The sequence below is a fragment of the Paroedura picta genome, chromosome 12, assembly GCF_049243985.1.
Source record: "Paroedura picta isolate Pp20150507F chromosome 12, Ppicta_v3.0, whole genome shotgun sequence".
In the NCBI taxonomy this organism is placed as follows: domain Eukaryota; kingdom Metazoa; phylum Chordata; class Lepidosauria; order Squamata; family Gekkonidae; genus Paroedura; species Paroedura picta.
Window position 1 is genome coordinate 3,388,035 of NC_135380.1, and position 22,646 is coordinate 3,410,680.

A 22,646-nucleotide genomic window follows, 5' to 3' on the forward strand; every position below is an offset into this window, starting at 1 on the left:
TGTGAGCTGCCCTGGGAACCCAAATCCAGTTGGGAGGAAAAAAACCTAGTCCAGGAACAGTAGGCAGTTCTACAGGATACAAAGCAGGGAAGTATTCCTGAAGAAGCGTTCTGCGTGACTCAAAAGCTTGCATAGCCGTCAGCCTGATTCTGTAAGATCGGCCTCCAAATCGGGCAGAATCCAATGAACATGCAAACAAGGACATGTCCTGCCAACACCCCCAACTACTTCCAGCGGGGTTTTTTAAACTCACGTAAAGCCACTTGACGTAGGCATAAGTGCTGTTCTCGGGGATGACGAAGTTGCACGAGATCGAGGTTTCCTTTCCAATTTCTGCCTCCACCACCTTTGGCACGTGGACTTCGAGACTGTTGGCGCCTGTTGAGATAGACCCAGGTCAGAGCCAGGGACACGCCCATCCTGCTGTCTAGCCGGACAGATCCTTCCTTTCTCGCTCCTTGATTAGCCAGGAAGAATATTCTCGTTCATAGAATCATAGAGTTGGAAGGGGCCACACAGGCCATCCAGTCCAACCCCCTGCTCAATGCAGGATTAGCCCTAAACATCCTAAAGCATCCAAGAAAAAGTGTGTATCCAACCTTTGCTTGAAGACTGCCAGTGAGGAGGAGCTCACCACCTCCTTAGGCAGCCCATTCCACTGCTGAACTACTCTGACTGTGAAAAAAGTTTTCCTGATATCTAGCCTATATCGTTGTACTTGAAGTTTAAACCCATTACTGCGTGTCCTCTCCTCTGCAGCCAACAGAAACAGCATCCTGCCCTCCTCCAAGTGACAACCTTTCAAATACTTAAAGAGGGCTATCATGTCCCCTCTCAACCTCCTTTTCTCCAGGCTGGACATTCCCAGGTCCCTCAGTCATAACACAAGGGCCTTTCAAATGCTGCACAGTAGTCTGAATTCCTCTGCACGTACAATTCCTGTTTGCAAAGGTGCTGGACCCGGGCAAGAGTTACGCATTTCCTCGGAGCAGCCTTGCGGGCCATGGGGGTCACCAACCTCCAGGGGAGACCTGGAGTCCCCTCAGAATCATGGCTCTCCAGCCCACAGGGTGCAGCTTAGAGCCAGCTTGGTGTAGTGGTTAAGTGGCTTCTAATCCGACATTTCGGGTTTGAGTCCTCAGTCCTCCACAGGCAGCCAGCTGGGTGACCTTGAGCTAGTCACAGCCCTGATAGATCTGTTCTGACCACGCAGTTATGTCAGTGCGCTCAGCCCCACCTACCCTGCAGGGGGTGGGGAGAGGAAAGGGAAGGTGAATGTGAGCTGCTTTGAGACTCCTTTGGGTAGGGAAAAGCGCCACAGAAGAACCAATTCTTCTTCTTTGAAGATAACTTTCCTAAAGTTCGCTACAGAACTTTGTGGTTAAGTGGGGAGGGGCAACCTATAAATCGAAATAAAAATTAAAAATAAATAAATACCAGCCTCTCCGTTTATCCCTCGCCTCTGGTAGGGAAACACCACCCCTCCTGTGCAGCCACCAGTCTCCTTTCCGTTCTGTTCTGGATGCCAAAATGGACGAATCCTATGAAATCAGAGTCCAGGAGCACCTTTTAGACCAACAAAGATTTATTCAAGGCGTGAGCTTTCAGGTCCCCTCTCAACCTCCTTTAGCTTTGCTCACGCCTTGAATAAATCTTTGTTGGTCTAAAAGGTGCTACTGGACTCTGATTTCATAGGATTCGTCCATTTTATTGTGCTACTTCAGACCAACATAGCGACCCACTTGAATCTATCCTGGACGAATCCTACATGGCACCAAAGTTTCCTTCCAATATTCTCCCGGCCAGACTCGGGGCTCCAAGAAGGGCTTTGGTGCCTTCCCTGTCCTGTTTTCCCAGGCAGGTGAGCCAGAGCTGGCAGGTGAGCCAGAGCTGAGTGCGAGCTCTCTGTCCTACCTGCCAGGGGTGTGTGTGCACGAATCCTTTTCGTCAGCCACAACACGGGCTTTGGAGCAAAGGGGGAAGGAAAAGGCAACAGCTGGGTTTCCTTCCACGGCTGCTGTTCCCATCACCTTCCGGAAGCGGAAACCATTTTCCACCCGCTGAAGCGCCTTTCCAGATGCTGCTTGCAACAGGTGTGGATCGAGAGATTAGGGTGTGCACACAAGGGGGGGGGGTCCTTATCCCGAAGCCTTGACTGCCTCCTCCGGCTACCAGCCCTTTCCTCCCCGCACCCCTGGCTTCCTGCCCCCCACCCTCCCCCTTCCCCCCTTCCCAATTGTTCTGTAATGACATCAGCAGGATACAACCTCCAACGTCCGAGGGAGAGTTAGGCCCTCTTTGTCTAAACATCTGCTCCCTTTGGAGATGCCCAGAGCCTGGCAACAGGCGGACGTGGGGCAGGATCCGATCTCCTAGACGCCATCTGGGATTTCCTTCAGGGGTTCTTCCCCTGCCCTTCCTCACGCATAGGAAATCCCAAATTGCATTTCGAGAAGCTCTTCGCTTTATCTTGATGTGGCAGACGCTGGTGCTTTTCCCACATGCTCTTGAGGCGGTGCTTCCTTAAATGGAGCACAAATCTCAGCCCCACTGGATCGAGCCCAAGGTACACAAGGGCAGTGTTTTCTTTTCAACAAAGGCCTGCTAAAAACACCTCTGGAATGCTCACAGCCACGCATGACATTCGCTTCCAACGCCTCGTCACCAAAGATATACTGCTTCGGGACATGGAGGTTCCATTCCGGCATCTTGGGTAATGCTATCTAATTCCCCCTGAAGCTTGTTGTTGGGTATTCTTGGGCTGTTTACTCTCTGCCTTTCAAGCTAACTGACCTCATAAGGGAAGACCTTCTTCGTGTTGTGAGGATAAAATGGAGGATGGGAAAATGATGTTGTAAACAGCTTTGGTTCCCCGTTGGGGGGGAAAGCAGAGTATAAATGAGTGCAAATGGATAAATGTTTAATGACTGCCTGATTTACATTGCTGATTGTTTATCCAGCATGATAAACCAGTGTGGAGTAGGACAATGTGTCAAACCCAGTTCTCCAGATTAGAAGCTGCCACTCTGAGCCACCACACCAAGCTGGGGAATTCCTGGAAAGCGTGAGGTTAGGGAAGAGGATGGGCAGGGCCTCAGGGGGGTGGAAGGTCTAGAAGCCCCCCTCCAAAGCAGCCACTTCCCCCCATGGGAACTGATCTCTGCAGATCAGCTGGAAGTTCTGGGATATTTCCAGCTCCCACCTGGAGGTTGGAAACCCTGCCACTTGCTCCCTTTGTGGAGCAAGAGGCAAGGCTTTAGTGCAGGGGTAGTCAAACTGTGGCCCTCCAGAGGTCCATGGACTGCAATTCCCATGAGCCATGGGTCCATGGACCTCTGGAGGGCCGCAGTTTGACTACCCCTGCTTTAGTGGCTACTAAAAGCAGCATCACTAAAAATCTGCGGATCCATCTCCTGGGCGTGCGTTCTCCAAGTAATAAGAAGAACAATCGTTATTACTATTAACATTTTTATGGCCCAGTTGGGCCCTCAAGGCAGTCATGAAGTATTGGGAAGGAACACACACCCCATTAAGAACACAAGCAGGAAGGAGAATAATACGGGAGCACCAAGCAAAACACAATCTTCACCTGCTGGCGGGGGATGATGAGAGAAAAAGACACAGGAAGGAGCTTCCAGGAACCCCTCTGGTCGTGGTTCACCCATCACTGGAGGATGACCTGGACCAAAACAAATCCATCATCTCTTCCCACGGCGGGCACAGCGGTTCTGGATTTCCCCTTTTGCAGGTTTGTCAACAGCCAAAAGGGATAACTTGGTCCCTGCCACCGTGTTTGCTAGCGAATAGTTCTTCTGTTTATAATGCGCCTTGTCCCAGTGAGAAAGGCAGACTAGACCTGATGACAATCCCTACCAGAGGAGCTCAAGCGAAACGGCAGGAGGAATAAAAGTGTCCACAGTCCCCTCCCTTCTCGCTTTCTATGGGTCTCACCCACACCGACCGAGCAGGGCAGGATAAGCAGGCAGAGATGTGCAGATGTGCAGAATCGTTAAAATGGTTTCGCTCCATCTCAAGCTAGAGGCCGGGGACTTGGGCTGTCCCCGCCCTGCCAAGGGCTTGCACGGATCCTGCTGGCTTGCTTTCTGCATCTGGTCCTAGCGGTTCTTCTGTGCAGCTCTGAAGTTACCACTATTTCTTTGACCTGCCCCTGCCCACACTCACCCTCCGGGCGGGGCTCATCCACAGACCCATGTGTCATGGGGGGGGAGACTTGCTTACAGCTGAGGCTGGTGGTCCTCTGTTGCCACTCCCTTCCCCTCCCACCTCGACGCCCACCGTGAGCTGGAACAGGAAAAGGATGCAGAGTGGATGCACACCCAACTGGAGTGGAACTGGGGCTGGATTGGGGGGGGGGTCACCGAGTCAGACACATGCAACAGCTGGCGATTAGGAAATGCAAACGAAGGGAGCAAGGAGCGATTCCAAGGGTGAAACGTAGGCTGCAAAACAGCTGAATCCTAAGGCTGCCAACCTCTGGGGGGGGGGCATGGAGACCTCCCCAAATTACATCTGGAAAGCAAAGGGCTGCTTTGGAGGATGGGTTCAACTGGCATTACCCGGCAAAGAACTCTCCCGAAACTTCACCGTCCCCAAGCTCCACCCCCAGATCATCAGGAATTTCCCATCCTGGAGTTGGCAACCCTGCTGAATCACCTTCTCTTGGCTGTCAGACCTTGCCAGAGACATGCTGGGCAGTGGGGGTACAAAGAGACAGCTGAAAAGGGCAAAAGACCACAAGCAGGGAGCCAGGACCCCGAGGTCTATCCCCCTGTCCACTACACGCCCCTCTTGAGGTCCTGGAGACTGGAACTCCCTCCCACGGGAGCTGAGGACAGCGGCTTCCCGAAAGGGCTGGCAGGAGAGTCTGAAGGCCTTTGAGCCGAACCCATAAGTCATGGTGCTGCGGGGCAAGCGGGAATTGCTGTTAATTGACATTTCTGAAAGGCCTTATTGATCTTACTCTATTGACTAGGCATGTTGTCAACCACCAGGCAAGGGGAAGCGGAGGGGGTTGGCCATGGCCTTCCTCTGCAGAGCCTTCCTTGGTGGTCTCCCTTCCAAGGACCGACCCTCCTTAGCTTCCAAGTTCCGGCAAGACCGGGCTGCACCAAGCCAACCTCCTTGCCCTGGATCAGGTTGTTGATGATGTGAAAAGAACTCTGCCTGAGACCCCGCAGAGCCATTGCCAGTCTGCCCCTGAAAGGCCGAGGGTCTGATTCCATGTAAGGCAGCTTCTTGCGTTCAGTAGTGGCCTACCTCAGAGGGCTCTTGTGAGGAAGACCGAGCTAGAAGCTCCAGTTTAGGATGGTGAGGGTGGTTCGTGGTGCATCTCAACCACGTCACCGAGACAGCTCTACCGCACCAGCATGTTGTACATGGCTGGAAACATAGAAAACAACTCGGGGGACAGCAGAAAATCATTGTGGGTGAGGGTTGCCACTTTCCAGGTGTGGGCTGGTGTGCTCCTGGGGTGCCAATTGTTCCTCTGATGAGAAATCAGTTCCTCTGGAGACTGGCTGTCTCTTTCTGGCCGTCGATCAGAAGTGGAAGGGGCTGCCCGAGAAGGTAGTGAGCTCCCCTCACCGGTGGTCTTCAAGCAACGGCTGGACAGGTCCTTCTCCTGGCTGCTTGAGGCTGATCCTGCACTGAGCAGGGGGTGGGACTGGATGGCCTGCGTGGCCCCTTCCCCCTCTAGGATTCTGTGATTATCTAAGCAAAAAGCCCCCTGTGCCATGCCCAATTGGCCTCCAGAATTCTTCGAAAGTTGCAAGGACAGACTGCGGGGGGAGGGGGGGCTGTCAGGGGCCTTAAGTGATTTGGATGCCATCGGGGGGGGGGGGTGCTGACAATTCAGGCACTCCCTCTTCCTCCTTACCCCCCTCATACCTCCCAAGAAAGCCATCTCCGATGCTTTGCAGAGGGCAAACGGAAACCAGCAGGGGGTCAGGTGGTGGGCTCTGGTCTCAGCGCGGGAAATGGAGCGTCTGGCTGGGCTCCAGAGCAGAAGTAATGGGCTTAAATCGATCCGGTGCTCTTCTTCCGTTAGGCAAGCAGAGGCCGGCAGAGCAAACAAATCCCAGCATACAAACAGAGGCCTGGTCTGCTGGGGAGAAACCTCCGGACAAAGTCCCCCCTATTCCGGCAGGAGGAGGAGGGACCCGCCAAGCTGTGCTGCCTCACCCCCGGCACGAGACCTGGCCTGGTTTCCAAAGCTCAGCCAAAAGGACCACCAGAAGACGTGCATTCCCCGGGCAAGGACCCCAAGTGGAGACTCTGGCTTCTTGCAACGGCTTCAGGGGTTAGCCAAGAGAGTTTTAGGGTTACCAACTTCCAGGCAGGGCCCGTAAACCTCCCAGAATGACAGGGGATCTCCAGCTGACAGAGATCAGTTCCCCTGGAGAGAACGGCTGCTTTGCAGGGAGGACTCCACGGCAAGGTAGCCAGCTGAGGTCTCTCCCCCTGGCCTACCCAAACCACAACTCCCCAGGCAGCTCCCATCGCAGAGTTGGCAACCAAACCCCGGCTGTAGTAGTAGAAGAGCTAGGCTCAACACCAGAAGCACCAGAAGCACAAATGCTGGCAGGGGCTTCTGGGAATTGTAGTCCATGGACATCTGGAGGGCCGCAGTTTGACTACCCCTGGTCTTGGCAATAGGGCTCAAATCTCGCAACCTTCTCTCAACAGCTGCCCACCGTAACGGCCAGGCAGCCTCTCCTCCCGGGACTCCAAAAGTGCCTGTCTTCAAATCGCCCTTTCAGCTGGCAAGATGCGAGACCTAATTTCATCCGGGACGATCTGATCTGGAGCACGTCCCTGGGTAGCTGGGAGGGAACTGCTGGGGCTGATGTGACCGCTCTTCATCCGGGAGGAGGGAACTGGAGCTGCTGGGGCAGGGAAAGCCGGCCGCGGTGTGCAAACAGAGATGCAGCCTTGGCAAGCAGGCCCGGAGATGGACGGCCGGCCACGGATGCTGCAGGGGAGGGGGGGGAGCCGCTGTGTCCAAGAGGGCTGAATGGAGGCCTTGAGTCAGAGCTGGCTCCAGCCCCGTTTGCCAAACGCCGAAATCCCAACAGCCCTTCCTAATATGGGGCTCGATCTCTTGCACACGCCCCTCCGGAACGAACATGGGTCCCACATGAGCACAAAAGAGTGGGGAGACCAGTGGCATTCGGTAACTAACACACGTGCACAGAGTGAACAAGCGCCAGGATTTGACCGCTGGCAAGGCACCCTGAACGCGTGAAGCTGCTTTACACTGAAGGTCAGAATTGCCTGCTCTGACTGGCAGCGGCTCTCCCAGGGGCTCAGGCGTTGGTCTTCCGTATCGCCTCCTGCCTGGTCTTAACTGGAGAGGAGGCCGGGACTTTTTGCATGCCAAGCAGAGGCTCTGCCATTGAGCTCTACCCCCTCCCCAACTGGTCCAGCATCTTGTTTAAAGGGAGCGACAGCCTGCAGCCCTTGCCAAGTAGCTGCATGTGCTGCGTAAGGACATCAGTGCAACACACCCACAGGCCACCTCTGACGGGCCAACGAAGGATACTCTGCACTGTCCCCAAAGGATCCCTGTCCTGTTCCAAGCTCTTCTGCTTTGCATGCATCACGTTCAAACCTGGCCAGAACAGTCAGGGTCCAGGGGCATTAGGGGAGCCAACCTCCAGGTGGGGCCTGGAGATCTCCCACCATTGACACTGATCCCCAGCTGACAGAAGTCAATTCCCCTGGGGGGGGGAATGGCTGGGAGGAAGAAGAGCTGGGTTTTTATAACCCGCTTTTTACTACCTGAAGGAGTCTCAAAGTGGCTTACAAACCTCTTCCCACAACAGACACCCTGTGAGGTAGGCGGGGTTGAGAGAGCTCTAAGAGAACTATGACCGGCCCAAGGTCACCCAGTTGACTGCATGTGGAGGAAGGGTGGGGAATCGAACCCGGCTCTCCAGATTAGAGGCTGTTAACCACAGCACCAAACTGGCTTTGCGGGGTGGACTTTGTGGCTCCAGAGTCCCTCCCCAACCTTTCCCTCCCCAAGCCATAGGCTCCACCCCCAAATCTCCAGGGATTTCCCAGCCTGGAGCTGGCAACCCTACGCAAGAGCAGAAGGACAGCTGTCAGCAGCCAGAGTCCTCTTCCCTCAGCGAGCAAAGGAGGGAAATGATCGATCCGGCTCTCCGAAATGCTCCTTTGGATCCGTTACCATCAAGCATGATCAATATTCAGCATGTCTCGTTTCCAGACTGGCTCTGCGCCACGCCTGCCGGGGCCCGGCCACGTCTCCCACGAAATCAGCAACTGCGGCACGAATGTCACGTTAGGCGGGACTCTTTGCCCTTCTCACGCCGCTCCAAATACCGGCAGGGGCTCTTCGCAGACCCTGGACTCAGGTTGTTGCCATGGGCCTCCCAACTTCCGGTCACCCTGTCTCCCCCCCCCCCCCCCCCACAGCATTGCCTTAAACAAAAACTGGAGATGGGGGGGGGAAATGCAGCCCCCTTTTTATTTTGCAAAACCCAAAATGCTGACTGAAATGACAAATGCCTGTGCCAATGAGCTTTCCAAAATATTTAGGATCCTCTTGTAACAGAATTTGGCAACAGAGATTAAATGGTCTCTTCTACTGGACCCAGCTAAATACAGTCTGAGTCCAGTGGCACCTGGGTGTCATGGGGAAGAACAATGGGCTCAAATCTGGGAAACCAGATTTCATTCCCCATTCCTCTGCACACAGCCAGCTCGGTGACCTTGGGCCAGTCACAGTTCTCTCAGAGCTCTCTCAGCCTCACCTGTCTCACAGGGTGTCTGTTGCGGGGAGAAGAAGGGAAGGCAATTGTCAGCTGCTCTGAGACTCCTTCGGGTATTACAAAGTGGGTACAAAAAAAACAGCTCTTCTTCCTTCTTTAAGGCCAACCAAGTTTCATTCTGGGTGCGCATGCCCACTTTGGTGCGCATGCCCGCAGTCTTCCGCTCCATTTCTTCAGTGGGCGCACACAAAAGCTTATACTCAGAATGCAACTTGGTTGGTCTTCAAGGTGCCGCTGGACTCAAACCTTGCTCTGCCACTTCCAACCAACACAACAACCCACCGGGACACATTTGAGCTTCTGCAGGGAGGATTTTACAACCTTTCATCTTTGCCAGGATGTGACATCAGGGCAGGCTTTGAGGTGCCAGGTGGGGAAACCGCCAGGCCTGTCCCCGAATGCCAGGCATCAGTTGGCACTGCCCACAACCGAGCTAAGCTGAGTGAGGGCCAGACTATCCGGGCACCATGCACCCCCTGCCCCTCCCCCGGGCACAGCTAATTTCCTGGCTTTGCGCTGAGCTCATGGCCCAGGAATGTTGCACATGTGCCACTCGACACAAGCCAGAGAACGTGCCTTTTGTCAGCCCGCTGTCTCTGAGGTTGGCACGCAGCTCTGGGCTGGCACGTCATTGCTACCATTGCCAACTTCCAGGGAAGGGGAAGGGACGCGTAGGAGGAGAAATGGACCACCTGGACGGCCCCGTCCCACCAGCAACAGGTTAGAGAGGGAACATCAAAAGAGGACAGTTCACACCGGCCTTATAAACAGGGGCTAGATCATACGCCCCACTTCCCAGGGCAGGCCTCGGCCTCGAACGGCCGTCAGAGGCAGCCCGTCCGTCCGTCCATCCCCCTTCCTCTTTGGGAAGGCGAGGGGGGGGGCGCATGGGCACAATGGCTTTATTCAGGGCGCTGCAGCCACAAGGAGCTCCAGGGAACCTTCTGAGCTGGGCGGAGGGCAGGCTGGAAACAGAGACCCCATTCTCCCCACAAAGCCCTCCCCTTCCAAACGCCCACCCAGCATGGCTTGCCTGACGCAGAAGGAGGGAGCCCCCAGGGGTGACCTCAACGGGGACAGCATCCCCCTGCAACCAAAAAACGGCTTTGCTCCCCAGGACGCAGGCTGACCTCGGCCCATTAGCCAAGGGTCGGCAGAGACGAATGCCCGCAAGGGAGACCCTGACGCAGATGCAGAGCCCGGAAGAGGGATCTTTTGAACGCTCCTCACTTGGGGACAGAGACGCAACCGTCGCACAGCCACCGCCATTACGAGGGAACTGAGCCCCCCAGGGAAGGGGAAGAGCTGCCCGAGTGGCCCCCAGGATCCGGCCTGGATGGCAAGAGGCCTTTACTGATTAATGTTATTGATTGACTTCCGGTCTATGACACCTTTCTCCCCCACCGGGATCCAAAGCTGCTCACTTCCTTCTCCTCTCCTGTTTTACCCTCCCCCAAACCCTGCGAGGTAGGCTGGGCAGAGAGCACGTGTGTTTCGACGCAGGGGGAAAATGGTTCCCTGCCTTTCAGCCCCAAGGGCTGAACTGAACTCTTTCCCCTTCTTCACTGCGTGTCTGTCAATCCTCCACACGCTGACGGGGCACCCAGACTTCCAAATTCTCTGAAAGGGAGTTCTGAGTGCTCATGAGATCTTGGGTAATTGGATGGGATGAGGCTATGAGCCAGCGGAGGGGAAAGGAGCAGCGTCCGGACTGGCAGCTCAGGCGCTTTTGTTGCGTCAAGAGAATCTGTCCAGGCAAGAAATGCACCAAGCAGGGTTATGGCAGGATGGCCATGCTGGGGGTCCTCGGAGGGAACAAAAGACAGCAAGCCCAGGACACGGGCCCACATTCAGGGACCCACCCACCCTATTCCGCAGCTTGCATGCTGGAAGAAAAAGATCACTCCATCCAACCTCTGGTCTTTCAGAGCCTTAGGGAATCTCTTGCAAACAAACAGGGCAGGAAACCTCTCCGGTTGGAGCTTTGCGCTCTCTCTTGGCTTGAACCAAGACAGAGAAGAGCAGGAGGGGGCTGTTGGGAAAAGTCCCTGGCAGGAAAGAAAAGGGAACGTGAATTTGCCACTGCGGAAAGGGATGCCATGGCCTGTTTGGAAGGGGGACACTCTGGAAGCAGCAGGACCCCCTTCCCCGGGCTTCACTCGCTTGTCCAGCTACCAAAACTGGGGGGGGGTATGGCTCAGAGACCGGCAGCCATCAAGAGCAGACCTCTGTGGCCGTGATTTCTTTGGCAGGTGAACCTGGCTGGGCAGAAGAGGCCTTTCACGCCAGGAAATAGGAGTTGCTGGGGTGGGGGGTGGGGTGAGGAGGCTGAACTCTGCAAACTAAGGCAGAAGGGAAAGGGGCCTGTAGTTCAAGCAGCCCATCTTTGTTTGTTTTCTCCACCCGCCTGACTCTTTCTAAATCCTTCTGGAAGGCAGAGTCGAGCAAAACCAACCTCACCTTTCCCATTTCTTCTTTCTGTAAAAGCAACATTCACCTGTGTGAGTGTGAGCGTGCAAAGGGCTGCCAAGGTGGTCCCAACTTATGGCCGTGCTTGGAATTCACGTCCTCCAAAATGTCCTTTCGGTGACAGCCTCGCTCGGGCCTGGCAAACTGACGTGGTCTCCCAAAGGCATCTGGCTTCCTTTAAACTTCTCACCTCCCTCCCACCCACCCACCCACCACTTGAAGCTCAACAACTCTGAAGATTCTGCGCTAGCACTTCGCGGTTTGGAAGTTGCATTTTCATTCAGCACAGGCCAGCAACCCCCGGTTAAGAAACAGCTCCAAGATTGCTGGCCGGGCCTCTTCCCAGATGCTCTCTGGATTGCAGGCATGCAACTTTCCACTGCACATGTGCAAGGAGTCTGCACAATCAGAGAGCAGGGGGGGGGGGATCCACGGGAACAGCGTGCGGCCCGGCTCACAGAGGCAGCAGCACCGCTACCCGCCGTCCGTTAACCATATTTAGGCTGCCTGGGAACAGTCAGGACGCGAACCTCACAGCCCTGCCAAGCAACTCCCTGAGAAGTCTCCGAGGACCACGCTGGGGCAAGGGAGAGAGTCGGGACGGGAAGGAGACAAGCGAGGCAGAGAGATCTCCAATCTGTCCTTTTTGGCCTGGAGAGGGGGGAGACATGGCTGCATGGAGTGGCCCTGGGGGATTAGGCCGGCTTTACTAGCGGAAGAGGATGGGGCAGGGGGCCCAAGACGCGGGGGGGGGGTGGACACCATGCATGCCAGAGGGGTGAAGAAAACAGCATCTGGAGGAGTTAAAAAAGGAACAGTGGGAAAGTCCAAGACAGCCCCCTCGGAGGGGGACGCTCCCTAGCAGGGAAAGAAATGGCCATCTCCCAACCGCACTTGCCGGCCACAGTGTCTTCCGAAGAGCAGAGGGGAGGCTGAGCTCTGCCCCAAGAAGCCCACAATCCAAATGCCAACAGGGCGAGAGACGGACGCAGGAGGGCAGGAGGGGACGGGCCGAAACGGAGGAGCAAAGAGGCCCAGAAGGAGGCTCCAAGTCATTTGAGGTTGGCAGTAATCAAACTTCAACATCCAGTTTTGCAGGCAGATGCCCGTTTGGGAGGGAGGAATCCAAAGGTACCCAAAGAGGGGGAGTCCCGGGAAACATGGGGATTCCTTTCCCGCAGCACACCTGCCAAGTTTCACAGGCCACAGGGAAGGTTGTTGCCGAGCAGCTGCAAGTACGGCTCATGCCTCTGCTGTGATGGGGAGGACCAAGCCCCGTCCTCCCCTGCAGGAACTTGGTATTTCCCTAGATTCCCAGGCCTAGCTCTGCGATCCATTTCCCCCGGGAGGTTCCCAGGGCAGATCAACAGATGTGGAATTGGGGGGGGGGGGAGGGTGATCGGCGATACGCTCATCAAGATTCTCCAGTCGGATCAACTGCAGATCTCGGTCCCATTTTGCGCAGGGGAAACGGGGTGGCCGAGGTCCCCCGTCCCACACACACCACAATCCAATCACAATCAGGCCAATGTGGGCCTGTGATGCTTGAAATTCTTTGTCCACATCTGCAGGCCCGCCCGCCCGGGGAAAAATGCATTGTGCAGTTTAACGTACTGGGGCCGGTGGTCCCGTGCAGAATGTGTGCTCAGCCTCCGGAAAGGGAGTGGAGTTATTGGGAGGGGCTCCCATACCAAAGCCACGCCTTTCCCGCCCCCAGGCCAACTGTTTAGCATTCCTGTGTGTGTGTGCATGCACAGATCTTTGCACCGGATCCACTCCCGGGGGTTTAGACTCCTCTCTTCCCCACCTTCTTTTTACCTTCCCCTTGACCTTTTGCTTGAAGGGGTGTGTTTTCGAAGCAGAGAAGAGCTCTAACTTGCAAATCAGTGAAGTCTTTTGATCCCCCTCCAAATTTTCATTTCTCAAGCTTGAGGGTGGGGGGAGCTATGGAAGAAAAACAACATTCTGGCTTTGGTGGTAATGCACAACGTTTTAAAAAGGGGTCAGACATCTCGGCATGAGAAGGACAGGTCTCCGCTGCAGCCCCGTCTAAACAATCCTGTTTGATTGTTTCCCTCCCTCCTTTCCCAGAATTCTCCGCATCATCACACGCTGGTTACCCAAGATTCCTTGATGCCACAACACCTTGGAAAAGATGACCTTGATGAGCGTTTCTAGAGGTCACAAGACAAGCCAGGTCAAATGCAACAGCTGGAAGACCACTAAGGGCCCTTTGGAAGGTTGCTCAGACGACCACAAGCTTTAGAGATGTTCTCAGACCAGCTCTGTAAGACGGGACGTTGTTATCTGTTCCTCTCTTCCAGCAGCCAGGGCAACAGCGGCTCGCCTGTGGAATCAGTGGCTACCTAAAGGATCCACAGAAGATCCCAAGTGACCAACCCGAACTCCCCCCCTAGAAAAAGGCAAAGTGGCCCAGAAGGCAGAGAGGTCTTCCTTTCCTCCTTCGTCAGAGGTTTGGCAGGCCCAGGTCTCAGGACTTGAAGGGAAGACTGCATGGCTACGAGGACAGAGAGAGCTTGACGAGAGCAAACCCCGACCAGGTCCCCAGTTCGAATCTTGCCACGGCCACCAACTCACTACGCGGTCTTCTGACAAGGTTCTACAAACTCTCATCCAAAACTTGGCAGCAGGGCAGTTGAACATATTCCCAAAAACAAAGAGCACTTTAAGCACAATGTCTCTGTTGCCTCCGCCCCACTGCATGATCTTGCCGGAGGAAGCGTCTTTGCTGTTAGTGAAGAGGGCGAACTGCAGCTCAGTGGCAAAGCCTCGGCTTGGCGTGCAGAAGGCCGCAGGTTCAAGCCCCGGAATCTCCAGTTAAAAAGCCAAAGTGATGTGGAAGACCCCTCCGGAGACCCTGGAGAGCTGCTGTCAGTCAGAGCAGACAAGACTGATTACAACAGACCAATGGGGGGGGCATCTCAGCCCCTCTTTCCTCTCCTCTGCAGCCTGCAGGGTTGTTCTTTAATGCAGGCCCCACAACCCCAAGAATGAGCTTTCCAGCGGCCAGAGGGTTGGAGGCTTCAGGAACGCAGAAAGACGCGGGGGGGGGGGGGAATGGTGCACTCTCCCAAAACGGGGTGTTGGCTGCAAGCCACTCATGACAGCAAACCGAGACTGAACAGAGAACCGTCTCCAGCGGATCCCAACGGAGTCTCTTGCTCCCCGGACGCCTCCCACACGTACAGCCTGATTGCAAACCTCCTGGCCTAATCAGATTCTATTTCGGCAGGACACAGGAAGCTGCCTTCTACTGAATTAGCCCCGTCTGTTCAGACTGGCTGCTGTCCTCCAAAGTCCCAGGCAGAGGAAGGTCCTTGAACTGGAGGTGCCAGCTGAACGTCATTGAAATGCAGACGCCTGAGCAAAGTGGAGCTTACTGCCCACCATCGTGGGCTCTAAGTCTCCGTGAACGACATTTCAAGAAATGCCCATTCACCCAGGTGCCTGTGCTCAAAGGGAAGTAGGCAGAGCAAGGGAAGGGCATGAGCATGGCAGCAAGGCATGTTCACGTCCGGCACGGCCCAACCTCTGTTTTATCTCAGTTCATCACGTTTGCACGTGGCTCAGTGACAGAACATCTGCTTGGCGTGCAGAGGGTCCCAGGTTCTATCCCCAGCATCTCCAGTTCAAAAGATCAGGTGATGCGAAAGACCTCTGCCTGAGAGGGGAAGGGAGGGGCCGTGGCTTAGCGCCAGAGCATCTGCTTGGCACGCCCGAGGTCCCAGGTTCAATCCCCAGCCTCTCTCTCTCGAGTTGAAAGGATCACGCAATAGGTGATGCGGGTGACCTCTGCCTGAGACCCTGGAGAGCCGCTGCCAGTCTGGGCAGGTAACACTCACCTGGATGGACCGAGGGTCTTTTCACGTGCCCATCCCCTCCCCCAGGTTCATCAGCCTCGGCACCAAGTTCATGAGGTAGCTGAGAAACCCGGCCGGGGTGGGAAGCGCCGAGCAGGCCTTTCCCATTAGGCAGGGGGCGGGGAGTGGAATTCAGGCTCCAGTCCAGAAACAAAGCTCTCTGCAGCTATTTTATGGCTCAGCTTCCGAGACGGGAGATAACCGAGTGATCGCCGCAGGGGACACCCATCCACAAAGTCCTCCCAGATACTCCCGGTCCTCTTCCGTTCCCCTGAATGCACACCTCATGTGCACAAACTGGCACACTTGACACACACTTGGTTCCAGGAAGGCAGGGAAGAGGAATGCAAAGTCCAGGTTTCTCCCGTCAAGAAGAAAGAACGCTCAGCCCACCCCCTGGAGTCGGAAGGCCCTGCCGCTCTGTGGAAATGTTTTGGGCTGACAAAGACCCCCACACACCGCCTGGTCCACGAGCAACCGGAGAAGCCACAGGCTGAATGGAGGCTCTCAGCGCTGCCGGAGATGGTCTGCGTGCCCTCCCACCCTCCAGACTTTTTGGTTTCCTTTGGCATCCCCCCAATTACAGTCTCCGGCCCTCTTCCCTGGTTCTGGCGATGTTTATGTGTTTTAATGAATCACCTGTACGATTTTAAACGTATTTCTTTAACTGTTCAAAAATATTTTTTCAGTGTTTGCCATCTCAGGGACCCTGACCCAGTGGAAAGCAGGAGAAAAATGTTTCCAGTCAATAAATCAACAATGCAAACGGGGAAGTCTGTACAGTGGCTGGGAGGGGAAGGCGGCAGAATTCCAGAATCGGGGGTTGAGGGCAGGCGTGTCCCACCGAGCGAGGTTGGCGGCAACCGAGACACGGATTCAAATCCTCTCCAGACTAACAGCCGAACCCCACGTTGGCGCATCCCCACGGCGACTGCTGTGTCTTTTAGGTTTCTAACAACGCTCGTTGTGATGGCCCCCCAAGTTCGGCCTTTATCGAAAGCTAGATGCTGCCCCCAACTTGGATAGCCTGGCTGGCCCATCGCATCCCCTCTCGGGCACGAAGCAGAGTCAGCCCTGGGGCCACGGGGACACAATGCAGAGGCAGCGATGCCGAAGCACCACCTGGGAGCATTCTCCTACAGGGTCACCATGAACCGGCTGTGCCTTGGCAGCTAAAAAGGGAGAGCTCATTTTAACAAGCCCCCCCCCCCCCCCAGTCTCCCATGCGACTGGAGATCTCCTCCAAGCAGGGGGAGAAGGCTGCTGGAGCAGAGGAGACGATTTTTGTCCCCGGAGTGGGTGGGGACGAGACCCCTCCGAAATAGCACAGAGAGAGCCACGCCAGGGAGAACCACCGTGGGCAGGTGGAGCAGAAGTGGTGGTGGGGGAGGCAGGGAGGGGCCGAGCCACACCACACCACAGTCAGGGCCACCTGACTCCCACCCAAGACCTCCCCCGTTCCCAGACAGAAGGGCGGCTTCTGGTCTGGCGTGTGCCCTGAATCCCTCAGTGCCCTCCTTTCCCCAGAGACACCAGCGGGAGGAGGTGTGGGGGGGAATCAGACTGGTCTCACCTGCTGCAGCTCCCCCACCCTTTCCCTTTTGTCTGCCTTGACCTCCCCCAGGAATCTTCCCACCGGGGAGAAAGGGACACCACCCTTCCCCACCCAGGTTTCAAGCGCGGTTCCTGATTTCATTGACGTCCAGCCTAGAGACCGCCGAACTGTCCGGGGCAGAAGCTTTGGGGAGTGTTTGCCGCCCAAAAGCTTCTCCCCCCCCCCCTCCCAATCCTTGGGGTGCTTTTGGATTCGAATCCTGCTCTTCTGACAGCCCCCCTTCCCCAAACTCCCCCGCCCCCTTCCTCCTGTGCAGGGGGAGACATCCCCACCGTGGGAGCCCTCTGGGGCAGGCTCCCCCAAGACATTCGGGAGGGCTTCCTCCCAGGGGAGCTGTGGCCCTTCCCAGCCGCGCCCGGGCCCCAATCCCATGCACCCCGCCGCGTGCCTGAGGCTTTGCAAGCAGGCTGGCCAGCCAGACAGGGCGTGTTCGGGGCGGGGGCTGGCTGTCAGAACAATGCCTGTACCCCCAAATCCAGCGCTTCGCACCGGTTTCCCTGGGCTCCCCCCCTCCCGGGTCTCCCGGCCGTGGCAACCGGTCTCCCCTTCCGAGGGGCTCGCAACCTAGACGGCGCGGGCATTTTGGGAAGAACGTGTTGCCTGGGGAGGGGGGGGGGAGAAGGGCTGCGCCCCCCCCCTCGCCCCCCATTTCGAAGTCTCTCTCACAAAGGAGCCATAAACCCGAGGCTGAGATTTCTGGGGCGGGGCCGGGAGAAATGCGAAGAATGACTACCTGGGTCTTCCAGCAGGGAGGGCTGAGCTGGGGAGGAAGGGGCTGCGGGGGGCTTCAGGGGGCTGCATCCCCCCCTCTCTTACCAAAAGATGCAGCAGCAATCCGAGCCCCCCGCCCAAAGCCCCCCGCCCGGGCGGATCTGCATGCACGAGGCTGGCCCGCCCCCCTTCTCCCCCACCAGTTGCCAGGGGCTTCCCGCAGCCGAGACCTAGCGGGGTGGGTGGGCACGCGCGGGCAAAAGACGCGACGACAGAAAGGAGCGGGCGGGTAAATGAATGCAACGCCCCCCACCCACCCCCGCCCGCCAGACCGTGCAGACCCCCACCTGGCTTGCAAATAACAAAGCCCCGCTTTGCTGCCTTGCAAAAACGATCCCCGCGGGACGCGAGCAGAAAAAGGGGGTGTGTCCGCCCCCCCCCCCGGGCCGGCCGCCCCACGATTGCAGCCGCCCGCCGAGCGCGGCACTTGCACGGTCCCCGCCGCCTGCTGCCTGCCCGCCAAGCAAAGAAGAAACCCCCGCGAATGCAAAAGAGTCCGCCGCCCCCCTTCCGCCCGGGGCATTTGCAAGCGCGACTCTCCGCCCGCCCGCCCGCTCGCCCGCCCGGCGCTCACCTCTGCTGCGGCAGGCGGCGAGCAAGAGGCAGGCGAGGGCGAGGCGGGCGACGCTCATTGTTCTCCGCGCCGGAGTCGAGGCTCCAAATGCACCGACGAGAGGAGCTGCCGGCCGAGGAGCCCGGGCGGCGCTGACGTCAGGAGCGAGGGGAGGGGGAGGGGGAGAGGGAGGGGGAGAGGGAGGGGGTGCCACCCCCACCCCTCCCACCCACCCCTGGCGAGCGGCCCGGGAAGCCCCGGCCAGGCAGGCGGAGGGGGCGGCCTACCTCCCAGGGATGCCCGAAGCCGTTCAGCCGCAGCCGGGCCAGGGAGCGCTTCGGGGTATTATAGGGGAAACCCTGCCCGCCGCCAGCACCTTCCCGAGAGAAAGCCACACCGGTTGGAGAGCGGAGAGCCGGGCTGGAGTCCCCCCTCCTGCCCCCCCCCAGGCAGGCAGCTGGGTGACCTTGGCCCAGCCTCAGTTCTCTCAGAGCTCCCTCCGCCCCACCAACCTCGCAGGGAGGAAGGGGAGGCCATTGGAAGCCCCTCTGGGACACCTCCAGGTAGTGAAAAGCGGGGTGCCAAAGAAGCCCCAGTTCCTCCCCATCGGGTGCCTTTCCTACCGTCTTATCCTCCTAAGGCAGGTTCGGCTGAGAGGGAATGTCTGGGCCAAGGTCGGCCAAGGGAGCTTCCATTGCCCCCATGGGGAGTCGAACCTGGTCGTCCATCCGCCCCCCCCCTCCATACAGCCCTGGCCTGGGCTGCTTTGGGGGTCTCCCCTCCAAGCGCTAAGCAGGCTGACCCTTCCTGAGCGTCCAGGCTCTGTGCAGATGGGCCAGGCTGGGCAATCCACAAAGAGATCGGTGTCCTTCCGGGGTCCCACCTTTCGGCTCAGTGTGCAGCCCCCAGACCAGATTTGGGCTCCGGAGGTTGAAATGTCAACCAAGTGTCTGTCAATCAACTGATGTGTGAGGAAAAGCATTTTGAAATGAAATCAAGCGTCATGTTTCTGGAAGAGAATGGCCGGCCACCATGCGGGGCTCATCTCTGGCACTTTACAGCCCAGGAGCCAAACGGGGCATTTGGAAAGCCGGGAGTCGGCTGAGAAAAGGCCTGTTGGTACCCTCGCCCTCTGAGCCGGGCAACCCCTCGGCCGCGCCCACCCCTGGCTGCCGCCCAGGACAGCCCCCTGCCCAAACAGTTTCCAGCAAGGCGAGGCCAAACCCTTTGCGTCCTGCTGCCGCGGCCTGGATCGGGGCCGAGCGGTCCTGACGGTGCTGACCGAGGCCGGAGGGCCACTCTGGCTGGGCGCTTGCTCCCAGTGGAATCAGCAGACGGCCGCGTGCTTGGCCAGAAGCGGAGGTGCTGGGTGTCATCAGCGGGGTGTGGCTTGAAGGCACGTGACCCAGCAACCTTGCTGAAGTAAACATGTCTGGGATTAGGCCTGTCTGGGGCGGGGGAGAGGGGGGATTATTTATTTATTAATTATTTATCGTATGGCGTGTGTGTTCTGCAGCCAAGGGATCCTAGGACTGTCTGACTGCTAAACAAGAACCTTTGCAGGTGGTTTGCCGTTGCCTGCTCATGGGAATTGTAGTCCATGGACATCTGGAGAGGCACAGTTTGGCCGTCCCAGAAGGGGAATGGCTGCAGACCTCTGGGGGTCCACAGACCCCTGGCTGGGCAGCCCTGTTTTAGATATATCTTTCAGTGCTTGTTATACCCAGCGATGCATTTATTCAAGGAAGTCTATGGCAATTGGCATGAGCCTCTTGTGGTGCAGAATGGTAAGGCAGCAGACATGCTGTCTGAAGCTCTGCCCATGAGGCTGGGAGTTCAATCCCAGCAGCCGGCTCAAGGTCGACTCAGCCTTCCATCCTTCCGTGGTCGGTAAAATGAGTACCCAGCTTGCTTGCTGGGGGGTAAACGGTAATGACTGGGGAAGGCACTGGCAAACCACCCCGTACTGAGTCTGCCATGAAAACGCTGGAGGGCGTCACCCCAAGGGTCAGACAGGACTCGGTGCTTGCACAGGGGATACCTTTACCTTTATGGCAGTTGGCAAAATGATAAGCCAATAATTAAAACACAAGAGAAAGAAGAACATTCAGCACTGTGGGGAGAAGTAAAGATTGAATACATAATTTAAAATACATTAAAATAGCCACTGAATTGCTGGCCGTTTTACCAGGCGCTGAATTAATGGCCCCGACCTCTGTCCCCTGAAGTTGGCCCTGCTGTTTCAGCGAGATCCAGCCAGACGAGGGAGCCTGCTAATGAAGGACTTTGCAAGAGAAGTCTGAGCCACCAGCTGCCAGGGACGCTTCCCTGACCCACTGATCCAGGCAGCCCCCCGTCCGAGGAGGGGGGATTAGAGGCGGCAGCCAAGACAGGGACTCCCTCTGCATCGTTCACTCAGCTCCGAGACCAGCAGACGAGACCCCCAACTAGAGGCCAGCATGAGTCAGCCCGTACCATGTCGTAAGATGGCACAGTTTGGATACTATGACGCCGTTTACTAATTTGCCACTAATTTACCTTTTCTATATATCTGTACACTCGTGATCCTCGTTCCATTCTGTCTGAGGAAGGGGGCCTGCACACGAACGCTCCCGCCTTGAATAAACCTTTGTTGGCCTTTAAGGTGCTCCTGGACTCCATTTTTGTTGTGCTCCTTCAGAACAACACAGCGACCCACTTGAATCTATTCCCAAACTAGTTTATTCCGTGGTGAATCCACCTTCAAGGAAGCGCAAGATTAGTTGCATGGTCTTGTTGTAGCGATTGTGTAGTTCTGCTAAATAATATGAACGCCGGGCAGCAAATCTAGCTGTGGCTTCTTGACCTTTAGGAAACCTATAGATGTAGCCACAGGAAATTTGACGCAGGAGGTAGACTGTTACCAAAACTGAGAATAGGACGTTACCGGCATCTGTGTAAGGGCTCCCCACAATGTGCCGGGCATGGCTAGCCAGTCAGAATGTAAATTAACTGCTTGTTATATTATCCCATGAGTCCCTGCCAGCATGTGCAATAGCTACCTCTTGAACTGGCTTCTGTTTGTTTACAAAGACCGAGAGGTTAAACGAAAAAAGGTGGGCAAGAACGGACATGCCTGGCACTTGGATAAAACCTTGGGCTATTACGAACAGAGTTCTTCACTCCCGTTCATGGCTTGAGGTTGAAGTATTCCTTGTGACACAACGGGAACTCAAGCAAGCCACTGCTTTTGGGACTGAGGGTGGTGAACAGAAGGCCTGGCGAAGTGGGGGGCTCTGGAATTCTGTTTCTGGTTAAGTTGTTGGTGCCATCAACTCCCTGGACAAGATGGCTGCTTTGGAGGGCAGGCTTTGTGACACTGTCCCTGTCCTATCCGGGCTCCACCTCCAAATTGCCTGGGCTTTCCCAACCTTGATCTGGCAATTCCCCATGGGTCAACAGGGCGGGGGGAGACACACCTGACAACCCCACTCAGACCAGCGGAAGCTGTCCAGGGTCTCAGGTGAAGGCTCTTTCCCATCGCTTGCCCTCTGAGCCTCTTCACTGGAGACCCAGCAGGCTGAACCAGGCCCCTTCTGCAGGTCAAGGCATTTTACATGGCTCTTTCCTGCTGCTTTTAACTGGAGCTGCTGGGGCCTGATCCTGGCATCTTCTACCACTGAATCAAGGCGATATGCCCTCCTTAGGCTTACTTTTCCTGCTTTCTTCCCAGCCTTGAACATGCAGCTTTCCTTATTGTCATTTTATGGGTTCCGTTTTTTAATTCTGCACGGCATTTTTTCCTTGTCCATTTCATTGTACCAAAAGGCTGGCGACCCATCCATGCTGCATGGTGGAGTGATTAAGAGCAGTGACCTCTAATCTGGAGAAGCTGGTTGGATTCCCCACTCCTCCTCCACACGCCACTGGCTGGGTGACCTTGGGCCAGTCCCAGTTCTCTTAGGGCTCTCTCAGCCCCCTCCTGCCTTTGTGGGGAGAGGAAGGGAAGGAGATTGGAAGCCGCTTGGAGACTCCTTTGGGTAGTGCAAAGTGGGGTATAGAAAAATTCAACGCTTCTCCTCCTCCATTGGTTTTGCAATGGGCTCTCTTCTGTGCCCCCTCCACTCGAATGCGGATTCCGGATGGGAAATGCCAGGGCACTGCGGCTGTGCAGGGAGGGAGCTGTTGCTGTGTCCCCCCCCCCCCCCGGTCTCCTGCTTCCCATGTGAAACCAGGCGCAAGAGTCCGCTTCCCCCCCTCCTTCTGCCCCATGCAGCTGTTGGGTCATGCATAGCAGGGCAGCTGTGGGAAAGCCGTTATCTGTCCTATAAATTGGGAGGGGGGAATGTTTGACAGTTGGGCGGCTGGAAGCTCTTCTGCACGCTGGCAGGAGCGAGACAAGGCCCTCACTGTCCGGCCACAGACACCTCACAGAGCCTGCCTCTGCAGCGAGCCCTGGAAAGTGTGCCTGGTTTTGGCGTGGGCGTGCTGGTTGCCCCGTTTGTCCCCAGCCTGGGGTGGGTCATTCGGCCCCCTTCGTGCCCACAGTTCTGATCACCGCT

At 56.5% G+C, this 22,646-nt stretch overlaps 1 protein-coding gene across 3 annotated transcripts in view; it reads right to left on the minus strand.

Annotated features, from left to right (window-relative positions):
• Positions 1-18,285, minus strand: part of MCAM (melanoma cell adhesion molecule) — a 34,968-nt gene extending 16,683 nt beyond the window's left edge. For all 3 annotated transcript variants that reach the window (XM_077305334.1, XM_077305335.1, XM_077305333.1), the window contains exons 1-2: positions 18,127-18,285; positions 254-378 (exon numbers count right to left, since the gene is read on the minus strand). In XM_077305334.1, coding sequence (XP_077161449.1) covers positions 254-378; positions 18,127-18,184 — 183 coding nt within the window. In that variant the 5' untranslated portion in view covers positions 18,185-18,285. The remainder of the gene's footprint in view (positions 1-253; positions 379-18,126) is intronic.
• Between the last annotated feature and the right edge of the window lie 4,361 nt (positions 18,286-22,646).